Source organism: Acanthochromis polyacanthus, chromosome 7 (genome assembly GCF_021347895.1).
Source record: "Acanthochromis polyacanthus isolate Apoly-LR-REF ecotype Palm Island chromosome 7, KAUST_Apoly_ChrSc, whole genome shotgun sequence".
Lineage (NCBI taxonomy): Eukaryota > Metazoa > Chordata > Actinopteri > Pomacentridae > Acanthochromis > Acanthochromis polyacanthus.
The window spans coordinates 28,727,012-28,739,198 of record NC_067119.1 but is presented as its reverse complement, the minus strand read 5'-3'; the positions used below and the strand labels follow the sequence as shown (position 1 = coordinate 28,739,198).

Here is a 12,187-nt window from a genome sequence, read left to right as displayed (position 1 = left end):
GGCCACCGAGTGCCAGTGGAGAGAGGAGACGCAGGGCGTGCACTAAGGAGCAGATGGGAAATTTCAATGAGCTGGAAAATCCAGAGTAGTAGCAGCCTCCTTCAGAAAGCAGGAAAGGTCATACTGATGCAACAGTGACCCCCTGTGGACAAAAACAACACTTCAGCATGTTTGTTTCTTTGAAGATTGAGCACATTAGTAGAGGTGTGTTGATTTTCTTGATACAGAAAGTGAATTTATGAAGGTAACAGCCTAAAGAATAAATGTTCATAACGTGCTTGCTGCATTGACTTACTCAGCTGACTTATCTGTGAGGAGCCGGCCAGGCTGAGCACAAAATGCTGATTGAGGTTTTCTGGTCTCCACTTCCATCCTTGAGCACAAGATGCTTAAAATTCCACATCCACGGCATACCAAACAGAAACGTTTACCGAGGATCTACAGCAGCCTTTGACGACAGCTTTTGTGTTGTCAGCTGAAACCTCCTAGCGCACATCTCGTCTGCCTCCAGAAAGAAAAAGAACAGTTCTTGATACAGCACGGCTTATTCAAAGAAAGTCTGCAACCTCCAGATATTTTTCGAGCAACTCACCAAGTCCCAACTCCCTGTTAAGACTACAAATACTAGGTTGTAAAACAGGAGTGCGTGTGCTGTAACAAACCCAAGAAGTGTACGAAGAATTCACAGGATTTCAAAGTACTTACAACGATTTAATGAGAGGAAAAGATGAATTTGTGTATAAAAACAAAACACTTTATTACAATTAGGCTGAAAAATCCAATGAAAACACAACTACTTTACAAGTACAAATGTTTTTTGTTGATATTTACAGGGCTTTTTTTCTTTTGACATCAATAAAAAAGACAATTTATGAGAAAACACAAAATACTAAAGTACATGTTTACAGTGTATTTGCTGAAATAAAAAACATGACTAAAGGAACGTGCATTACTCTCCATTCAGTATCTATAGACAACGAGAGAATCAGACATAAAAGGGACTATTTTATGAATACACTTATTCTAATGGAGAGCTCATTCCCCAATGCAGAATTACCCATAATCCTCAGCCTCAGACATCTGTTGAGTGATGGAGAGCATGAGTGTTCGCCATATGATGAATCGGGCAGTCATTGTGGGGGTAAATTTGAAGTTGTATTGTCAAGAAACACTCCACATCTATTGAAACAAACGAACAGATGAAGTTAATTCTTCATGACTGATTTGCCAAAACACAGCTGAGACTGAAAAAGGTCGGGGAAAGTAACGGTTTGATGCATTAAGAATGCAGCAGGATGTCTGTCAGCGCAGCCTCATCACTGTACATGTGTACTGCAGGTCAACACTGGGTGAAAGCAGTTTCCTGGCTGTGCATCTCCTAGCTGTTGCCCCCACTGGGCTTGGCCGGGGTTTTGGCCCTGATGCCCCCCTGGCGAGCCTGACCCTTAGTAGTCTGTTGCGGCTGAGCGGTCTGCTGCGCCGGGGCCTCGGCAGCTGAGGCTGCAGCAGGCTGCTGGGCGGGGCTGTGTGGAGGAGGCGTCTGGATCTGCGGCGAGGCGGCAGCAGTCACCACCTGCTGCTGGATGATCTTCTGCTGGACCACCTGGGCTGTAGCGGTCCCGGCGGGAATCATCTGCACCTGAGCAGGAGCTGAGGTGGCTGCCTGAGTCAGAGTGACAGTCTGAGGCTGAGCCTGGATCTGAGAAACAACACAGACAAGATTTCTATCCTGTTCGAGAAGCGAGGTGTGATCCATTCACTGCAAAAACTCAAAATCTTATCAAGTCTATTTGTCTTATTTTTAGTCAAAATGTCTCATCCCACTTGATTTAAGATAAATTCACTTAAGTGACATTTCAGCAAGATGGAGGGACATCGTCAAACAATCTTGAAATTATCTTCTTTTAACTCTCGTGCAGTCCTGTAGGTCAAATTGACCCGTTTTAAAGTTTGAAAATGTGGGAAAAATATATATTTTCAAAGTGAAAATTTCCACATTTTCAAAATTTTTTGAAATAAAGAAATGTTAAAAAAAATGCTTTTTCGCTGGATTTTGGTTGATTTTTTTCTGAATGTTCTTAAAGAAAATATTACAAGTTTTACTGATATATATGTAGTCACTTTAGATCCATCCATCCATTCTCTATACACCGCTTTATCCTCACTAGGGTCGCGGGGGGGTGCTGGAGCCTATCCCAGCTGACTCAGGCGAAGGCAGGGGACACCCTGGACAGGTCACCAGTCTGTCACAGGGCTACATATATAGACAAACAATCACACTCACATTCACACCTACGGGCAATTTAGAGTGATCAATTAACCTCAGCATATTTTTGGACTGTGTGAGAAAGCCGGAGTGCCCGGAGAAAACTCACGCATGCACAGGGAGAACATGCAAACTCCATGCAGAAAGATCCCAGGCCGGGATTTGAACCAGGGATCTTCTTGCTGCAAGGCGAAAGTGCTAACCACTTACTCCACTGTGCAGCCCAGTCACTTTAGATATTTTTAGGATTTTTTTGGAAGATTTTTATTCATTTTTTAAAAAATATTTACGATTTTTATTGTTCAAAATTTTCAAATTTTTTATTTCTTGCCAAATTTGGGGATATTTTTTAAATACATTTTTAAGTGAAACTTTTAAGGAATTTTCTTTCTGAAGATTTTGCGATCTTCAGATTGTTTGAAACATTCCAGGTGAACACTACGTCAGCTGTCTGCATCGATTCATGTCGCCCTCTACTTATTTCAGTCACGCAATTCGGTATCTGTACATAACACACGCAGGCACAACACGCCTGTGCTCAGTACAAGGTCATTTTTGACTTATTTAGTTTGTGGGTAGATCGATATTAAATGACCAGATTCTATGTTGTCGTGATTTCTGAATAAACAAAATGAGCCTTGGCAGAGTACTGTGCTCTCTGAGTGCCTTTCTTGTTCTTTCTTATTTACTGCGACTTAATTTTTCACTGCAATTGTCTGATAAAAAGTCCTGAACCCTTCAGCTCAAAAATGTCTTTTTTACAGTATGACAGAAAATCAAAAAAAAAAAAAAATCAAAGTAATCAGCCAAACAAGCCCCAAAAAATCTATATTGTCCGTTTTAAGAGGTCTTGGCTCTGTTAAATTTTGGAATTTTGGTAATTTTTACAAGACAAAATGCCTTTTCAAACCTCCTGGTGACTTTCAGGGTTCAGAAGGTAAACATCGGATAAATGCACTGCAGTGAAGTTTATTGTTATGTCACTATAAGGCTCTGCACGAGGATTTAACTCTTTATCGGGCAAGTGATCATATCTGCTAACTTTACCATATTAACACATTAAACATGGCGTCGCTCCCAACTTTCAGTGAGGTCAAGAAGCATGTGGTTTTCATCCAGCCAATCAGCAAAGATCACTCTACCATACAGCACACTCCAACCAGCAGAGACCTGGAATGTTTCAAACTTTCTCTTTTCTCTGAAGTTGGAAAAAGACGGACTTGCGGCTCGGTCTTCTTTCATATTTGCGGCCGAAATGTGAAAACTAACCATGGATGGTTGACAGAACTGACATTTTAAGGTTGAGTAGTTGTGCTAAGTGATAATATATACATTTATTGGATGTTTCATTTACCACTAACAGGCAAGGAACCATATATGGTAACCTCACTGACCTCGAACTTCAACACGAAAATGAAAACTTGAAAAATGTCACACAAGTAAAAAAAAAACAACAGTCCTGTTATGTCCAGTAACACTCTAGGGTTGAAATGTTGAATTTCAAAGTATGTCAATGGATTTAAAGGGTTAAAGCTTATAAGGAGTCACTAACACAGTTCAGTGACAGTTAACCCGTTATCTGAAGGTCCCATATGAACAACACACAGCCTGAAACACTTACCTGCTGAGGAGAAGACACAATCTGTTGAATATTGGCCACGGCTGGTTGCTGCTGCACAATTTGTGGGAGCTTAGCCACCTGATAGGAGAAGTAAACAAGAAGTTCTCATATCTCTCCACAAAGTTGCTGTCTATCTGAAAATATGCATTTTACAGTAGTGGCAGCTGCTGATGCTGTACCTGGATTTGTTGGGTTCCAGCAGGTTTTTGGGTCTGGGCGATGGATGTAGTGAAGAACTGGGTCTTGATTCCCGGTTGGAGCTGGGTGGTCGTAGCGTAGGTCACCTTCTGCTGGGCTGGCTGGGCCGCCTGCACTGTCACCTGCTGAGCGCCGATCTAAGGGAAACGACACAAACACTAAATTCATCAGAGCATAAAGTGCGCCACAATGTTAGGACAGCTGACTAATCAATGCTGAATGTTCACATATAACAACAGAATAGAATCACTTTATTCATCGCCGAAGGGAAATTCAACAAACAAGAAACAACAAACAAGACATGCAGTATGTTTTTCTTCTCTACAGACTGATAACAGACTCCTAACAAACAGTCAGTTGTCAACAAGTGAAAGTCCACTCACTACTGTATGGAGTGTTTACCTTCTGCTGTACTGTGGCCTGACCCTGCGGAGGCTGTCCTGCTTTCTGCTGGGCTGCGGCTGCTGCCTGAACTGCTGCCGCCTGCTGCTGCTGCTGCTTCTTCATCTGAATGAGCTGTTGGACCTGCATCTGGGGGAAGGGCGGCGTCAACACAGGGCCACCTGACAGAGAGGACGAAGAATAAGGTACTGGAACTTCAGGGCACATCAGACGTTTGTAATCATGATAACAATGACACATTGTGCTGCAATAAAAGAGTGGTGTATCATTAAAACTTAAATACACAGTCACTAATCCATAACATACTTCATTTTTGAAAAAATCGTCACTGTCAAAGAAAACCAAGACTTTGAACACACCTGTTTTCTGGGCCTGACCAATCGCTACACTAATGCCTGCTACAGTGACTGGCAGCGTAGTGACGCCAGCTGATGAGACCACAGCTGGCACAGAAACCACAGGAGGCTTGGTGAGGGTGACCTGAGCTGTCTGTCCTGCCTGGGCCTGAATCTGGCCCTGAGTGGGAACTCGAGTCTGTGAAAGAAATACAATTAGTTAAAAGTCGGCAGATTGCTCAGCAACTTCCACAACTTCTTTGAAGCTTTCCACATTCTGTATTTATGTGTAATCAAATAATTTTGTTCATGACCGTACCAGTCTGGCCACCTGTAGGTTGGCTACAGTGGTACCGGTCAGCACTGCTCCAGGTCTGGGTGCTGCCACAGCTGCTAGTTGGGGATTAGCTTGGGCAGCCTGTGCAGGCTGCACCTGGGCGGCCTGCTGGGCCCCTGCAGCCTGCTGGCCCTGAGCTGCTGCTGCTGCCACAGCTGCAGCCACCTGCTGCTGCTGCTGCTGTTGTTGTTGTAGCTGCAACTTATGTTTGTGCATCTTTAACAACTCCTGTATGACACAAAATACCAGATCAAGGTTAGCTACCTTTAAAAACACATCTAGTTTTGTTTTATAACCATTACCATGCATTCTTTATGGGTAAAACTGAAATGCTGCCATCACTGCAATCATTACAGCATCTTAGTTACAACTGCAAATCATTGAATAAAGACAACCTCTAATTTGTCTACATGACCCACGTTGTCGTATTTTTGGTAGCTATTGTGTTCATATGTTGGAGGTGTACCTGGGGTTTTCCTACAGCTTTGATCTGAGGGGAAGTAGCCTGCTGCTGCTGTTGTTGCTGCTGCTGTTGGTGCTGCTGCAGCTGCTGCTGTCGGAGTATCTGCAGGTGGGCTGAGGTGAGAGGCTTTCCTTGTGGCAGCTGCATTCCTGTGGCTGGAAGGAGGAAAGCAGACAAGTCAGATCTGTACAGAACAGTAACAGCTACATGAGAAACCTCAAAGAAAGGTTCATGTGTACTTCAGTACCTGAAGGGACCTGAGTAACCAGCGGGCGGGTTTGTGACTGCACCGGGCTCAGTGTGGTAGAAACTGCAGACGCTGTCACCGGGGTAACGGCTCTAACACCCTGACCTGTAGCTATGGCAACCACTTCAGCAGGGGCAGCAGTAGCAGTTACTGACCTCTGTTGTGCATGGACCACTTGGGCTCCAGCTGTACCTGCAGGCTGGACCAACAAAAACAACAGCAACACAATGAGCAAAGGTTGTCATGCTTGCAATGATCAGAGTTTGGTGCCTAGTGCCAATCCATAGGCTATGTGCATCTTTATAAACGGATTCCTATTCGTCAGTACGTGGTGGAATGATGAGTGAACATGACTCACAGACAGGGTGCCTGGTATGACTGGAGATGCCAGGCGTTTGTTGGCCTGAAAAGGACTTGGCGGGACTCCAGCTACTGTGTTCACAATCACATTCCCCCCTACAGTCGCTGGAAAAAACAAAGGGAAATGAATTAACTACTGAAACGCCAACTGTTCTGTAATATGAACCACATGTGAGTCAGCATACCAGCCTGAATGGTTGTGCCCACAGTGGCATTCTTTATGGCTCCAGCCTGTAAAATATGAAACATATGTGTTGAAACCTTTCATTCGGTAAATGGCTTTGTTTTGGACCTCACTATATGTAAAATCACACTTGTGAAGGACGTTTGGGTTCTCACCAGTACAGCTGCGTTCGACACAGCGGCAGCTCCGGCTACAGCGGCAGCCTGAGGGACCTGAGCCTGGCCAGCTGCAGGAGCCTGGGCCTGCCCAGGTGCAGCCTGGGCCTGGGGAGCTCCAGCCTGCTGCTGGGCCAACTGCTGAGCCTTCTGCTGTTCTGCAAGAGCCTGCAAACACAAACATGTCAGTAAGAATGATAAATGGAGACCAGGACAAAGGCCAGAATGGAGCTGATTAGTGTTGGTCTACACTGCAAAAACTCAAAATCTTACAAAGCCTATTTGTCTTATTTTTAGTAAAAATGTGTCATTCCCCTTGATTTAAGATAAATTCACTTAACAAGTGACATTTCAGCAAGATGGAGGGGCTTGTTTGAAGACAATGCATCTTAAATATCTTGTGAAGTCAAACAATCTTGAAATTATCTTGTTTTGAGTTGTATTTTACAAGAAAACTCACAATATGTTTTACTCTGGTGTCGTCCTGCGGGTTGAATTGACCCGTTTTAAAGTTTGAAAATGTGGGGAAAAAAATATTTTTACAGTGAAACTTCAGATGTTCACATTTTCAACATTTCTGGGAAATCTTTGAACATTTTTTGGCAGAACAAAAGAAATGTTAAAAATGTTTCTTAAGAACATTCACACAAAAAAAAATCAACCAAAATATATCGAATTTCGCTGGACTTTGGTTGATTTTTATGTGAATGTTCTTAAAGAAAATAGAAGTTTTACTGAAATACATGTAATCACCTTAGGTATTTTTAGGATTTTTTGGAAGATTTTTACTCATTTTTTGAAAATATTTACAAGAATTTTCTTGCTACATTTGGGGGATTTTTTTAAAAAAATAAAAGTTTTAAGGGAAATTTTTTAAGAATTATTTGAATTTTCTCCCTGAACATTTTGCAAATTTTAAGAAATTTGGGGAATTTTCTTGCTCATTTTTTGGCTTTTTTACAGACAAAGAAACAATGTTTTTTGGTACCCGCAAATGAGGACAACAGGAGGGTTAATACATCTCAAATGAGGAGGTTACATGAAAACAAAAATCAATTTTTGAATGAAAAAATGTATTTTTTAACATGTCTGGGTTATTGTAAGACACCTAAGCTTGACAATCCTGGTAAAATGCAGCTTAAAATAAGTTTTCCAGCTAATTTTAAGATCTCAATATTCTAAATATCATATCTTAATTCAAGAAATCTTACCAAGCCATTTTTCCTTGCTCTATTGGCAGATTTTTTCACTTATTTCAAGGTAAAAGTTCCTTGAAATAATTTTTTTTCTTGTTTTGAGAGGGGCATGTTTTCCAGTGTAGATTGAATTCTTCCAATCGTTCCTACTTTGAAAAGTAATGTGCATTGAATATCTGGAGATCAGACCCTTTTATTTTGAATGGCACACATATGGGAAGATACCAGCAGAGCCGTACTTTAATGAAACAGCTGCAGTGTGAAACAAACTATTTCTATCTCAGCTTAACACAAGTATGAAGGGCATCCTTTCAAGTGGAAAAACTAAAGCAACAGATTTACCTGATTGGCTATGAAAACAGTCATACTGCTCTCTTCATTCAGATTCTGATTCTGATTCATTTGTTGAAATAGGACTTGCATTCTGCTAGCATGGCGCGGCGCCTGGATAAATACACACACTTGAAGCAGCAGAACATTGCTGACAATCACCTTTTTCTCTTTGGCAATCCTTTCAGCACGTTGAGAAGCCACCTGAATGGGAGGCAGCGGCTTGTCGTAGCTGATCCCACTGAAAAGAAAAACACGTTGAAGTTTTTGTTTTTAAGTAAAGGTCTGGATGTCAATAGTACAAATAAATCATACATCATAAAACACACCTTTCTGCCAAGACTGAGGCATGTTTGGGATTCTTCTGGAATGGATTCATGCCGAGCCTGTAGGTAGTAGAAATGAATAGTTACATGGATACGTATTATTGTGCCTTAATTCATTGTTTTCTTTACAACATCTTTTGGTTTCCGTTGCAATAAAACAACAATTATTCACATACATTTTCAAGATCAACCAAAGATCGCATCACATTCAGTAATTCATCAGCTATTACTGAAAATGTTTTTTTTTTTTACACACTGATCATTACATGCAGATGAAATTTAAATGCTATTTAAATATTTTTAATACATTTTGTTGATTTCCTGCTCTGGTACCAGCTTCTTGCCAAGACGTATGCAGACCAGTGTTGTTTTCGTCAACGATGACGAAATTATTTCGTTTGACGCCCCTTTTTTTCATGACGAAAACGAAACGATGACGAAATAAACGCGGCTCTCTGATGACCAAAACATGACGAGACGTGTGCTAGTTTTCGTTCAAGAGACGAGACCGGACGAAAACATTAATGGATGGTTTCGATCAACTGGTGATATTCAGTGAGCGAGGCTGTTACAACAGCAATGCATAGCATAGGTGACTGTACCGATGCCTGTTCAAAACACACAGACGTCAATAAACTGTTCCGAAATGTTCTTGTTGTCAGCTTTAACGTTGTCGTTATTGCTCTGTTTGGACTCACGGCTGTTTCGTCTACCAGTAAAATTCTCGGTTTAATGAGGACTTCCACCTAACGGAGTGGAACTATCGCTTCACTGCGGCAGAGTGTGACAATCAGATTAACTGGTGACAGTCTGTGGCCTCAGTCCGACGGTCAGACAGAAACGGCAAGAGAAGTTCTAATACCGTTTTCAAAGCTTACTGCGATAAACCAGTTGGACCTGAGTTGTTCTACTTTTAAACAGACTTTAAATAAAACAATGACATCATATAAGCCATCTGACCACATTCTAACCAGAGATTTCACATTCCAGCCTTCCCCCGTTATTCAGGATTTATTTATTTTACTGGGGCATTGCAAGTTAATCAACATTGTATTCTATGGAATCAATGCATTGTAAATTAAATGCACTGACTTTACAGAACACAGAATTAAAGGTATTTTTTAATTTCTAATGACGTAGAACAATAATAGAGACGAGGATATTTATTCTACAAAACCTTACCCTTAACATACTACTCTAAACTGACAAAAAATAAACCCGCAAGTCCTGAAGAAGGAATATCTTTGTTGGCTTTTTTGCAGTAATGAACATTGAATCCACTGTCATTTTGTCAGTGAGGTTAATAATACGTAATTGTTAAAAGGCTAATACGTCTAGACTAAAACCTTTTGAGTTTTCGTCGACTAAAACCATCACTTATAGAAATGACTAAATTGTGACTAAATAGAATAAGGATTTCGTCCAAAAGACTAAAACTAAGACTAAATCTAAATTGGCTGCCAAAAACAACACTGATGCAGACGTAGATCACTACTCACAGTGGCTTGATTGGTGGGCTTCTCTTGCTGGCAATTATCTTCATGAGTTCGAACCGGCTGTTGTAGAGCTGAATGTGAGTGGCGTTGTCATCCTGTGTGTAGATCTGACAGGTCCTCAGAGGACGGCTGTTCTTAGACTGAACACACAATACACAAAGAAGCACACGGAACAGAAATGAGGCCAGTAGTTTAGGAGCAAAGAGACATTTATCAAATGTAAAGACCATGGAGGACAGGGCACCTTGTATATGCTCTTGGTTTTCTTCTTGGGGTTTGCCTCATAAACCAGCTGAAAACAGAGACACGGTTTTCATAAGTACAAGATGAGGAAGCTAGTTCTGTAGCAAAGTAGGGTCGCTGTAGTCGTTACCTTGCCCTCTTCACGGGGAATGATGACATTCTCGTAGCGGTTGCGACACTGTTTGGGTGAGCGGTAAATGCGGCTGCAGGAATTCACCACATCGCTCACTAGATCCCAGTTTGGTGTGTGGGCAGGTGACACAATTGTCAGGTTCAGGGGCAACTCCAGCAGCTGTTTTACAGCCTAACAGACACACAGCAATGATAACTTAGTGACATGCAAATCAGCATTTATTAATTCTCATCAATGCTGCTAAAAAAGAAAGATCCTAATGGAAGCAGTGAGACCGGTACCTGAAGCAGAGCCCAGTCCTCACTGATAAGCCACTCTGGGTTGTCCTGGCCGGCCTCCATGGCAGGTTTAACCAGCGATGGTAGAGGCTTGGCAAAGGGAGCCTGCTGCTTGAGGGAGAAGTTCTTTTTCTGGTCCTTGCCCTCTCTGCGAACTTTGAGCATGCTGGCCTTTTCGAAAAGTGAGCGTGGAGGAATTACCGTCTCCCCATGGCCCTTTTTCTTCTTTCTGGCTGCTGCTGGACAAACACACTCAAGTCAGGGCAGGAAAAACAAACAAACATCTGATAGTACTTTAGCACGCATCTTTTTTTCCTACATACACTACAAGTCAAAAGTTTGGACACACCTTTTCATTCAATGGTGTTATTTCATAATTTTATACATTGTAGATTAATACTAAAGTCAAAGTCAGCTTTATTGTCAATTCTTCAATATGTACAGGACACACCAAGAATCTAAATAACATTACTCTCTCTTCGTGCAACAGTAGACATTAAATAAAAATAGTATAAATTTAGAAATATAATGTACAAAATAATATATAATAAAAAGGCAACAACGACATGAATTAAGAACTTGAGAGCAAAAAACAGGTAAACTAAGAACAAGGAAGCAAAACTAGAACCAAGCAACTAAGAAAAGCAGAACTGAGTGAAATGTAAACACGACCATGAGATAAAGACCGAAGACACCAAAACTATAAAAGAACATATGGAATTATGTTGTAAACCAAAAAAGTTTAATTCATCAGCACTAATCTACAATGTAGAAAATAATACAAATGAATAAGAAGCATTGAATGAGAAGGTGTGTCCAAATTTTTGACTGGCAGTGTACAAACACTGACTCCAGGATTTACAATTCCTGGTCTGAGAGCGCAAAAAAACACAAATACAATGAAGATGAAGCGGAATCGAAAAATAGCTGATGCTTTAATGATCAATCTCTGACCTGAGGGGTCCATCTTGAGTCTCTTTTGCTCCTTGCGGATGTAAATAGGAGGCAGCTTGGACTCTGGCATGGGTGTGGTGTCATACATCAGCATCATTACAGAGTCGATGTAAATATCATTGTCATCTTGTGGTGGTGTGGGCGGAGTCCACAGCTGTATTAGAAAATCATGAGTCATAGCAAAGTCAGAAGACAGAGTCAGATTACATGTTTTGCTTTCATACAAATAAATAGAATTAAAAAAGAGAATATGAGAGATAATACCAAGATGTGACTGAACATTTACAGATATATCAAAATCCATAGTTACTATTGAAAATTGTACGTCTTTTTCTATTTCTCATCCCAATTACAGCCCTCTTGGAGTCTTACCGGCATTATTTCTGTGTGGCCATCCTCTGCATCAAACACATACTCCTGTTGAAGAGCAGAACAGCCTGATGTCAACAACAGCACAACACAAACCACACACTACTACTTGTTTGATCAAAATGGACACCCACCATGTTGTAGGCATCCTCTCTGGTGTAGGTGAACAGATCTTCATCTCCCTCCATCATATGTCGCTCCTCCTCTTCCTCCTTAAGCTTCTGCAGCTGCTGCAGCTCCCAGCCTCTCTTAGAGCACTCCAGCTGCTCCTGTGGAATGTAAACACAAAACATT

General features: G+C 41.4%; 1 protein-coding gene across 1 annotated transcript in view; it reads right to left on the bottom strand.

Moving 5' to 3' along the window:
* Positions 1 to 698: 698 nt before the first annotated feature.
* Positions 699 to 12,187, bottom strand: part of ep400 (E1A binding protein p400) — a 35,709-nt gene continuing 24,220 nt past the window's right edge. Inside the window, 20 exon segments of the mRNA XM_022193163.2 lie at positions 699 to 1,699; positions 3,888 to 3,965; positions 4,067 to 4,222; positions 4,488 to 4,648; positions 4,847 to 5,021; positions 5,142 to 5,387; positions 5,626 to 5,777; positions 5,870 to 6,068; positions 6,228 to 6,334; positions 6,415 to 6,460; positions 6,569 to 6,736; positions 8,257 to 8,335; positions 8,424 to 8,480; positions 9,920 to 10,056; positions 10,161 to 10,208; positions 10,290 to 10,463; positions 10,574 to 10,806; positions 11,525 to 11,678; positions 11,897 to 11,941; positions 12,028 to 12,162. Of these exon segments, the coding sequence (XP_022048855.2) occupies positions 1,379 to 1,699; positions 3,888 to 3,965; positions 4,067 to 4,222; positions 4,488 to 4,648; positions 4,847 to 5,021; positions 5,142 to 5,387; positions 5,626 to 5,777; positions 5,870 to 6,068; positions 6,228 to 6,334; positions 6,415 to 6,460; positions 6,569 to 6,736; positions 8,257 to 8,335; positions 8,424 to 8,480; positions 9,920 to 10,056; positions 10,161 to 10,208; positions 10,290 to 10,463; positions 10,574 to 10,806; positions 11,525 to 11,678; positions 11,897 to 11,941; positions 12,028 to 12,162 (2,871 nt within the window). The 3' untranslated portion in view covers positions 699 to 1,378.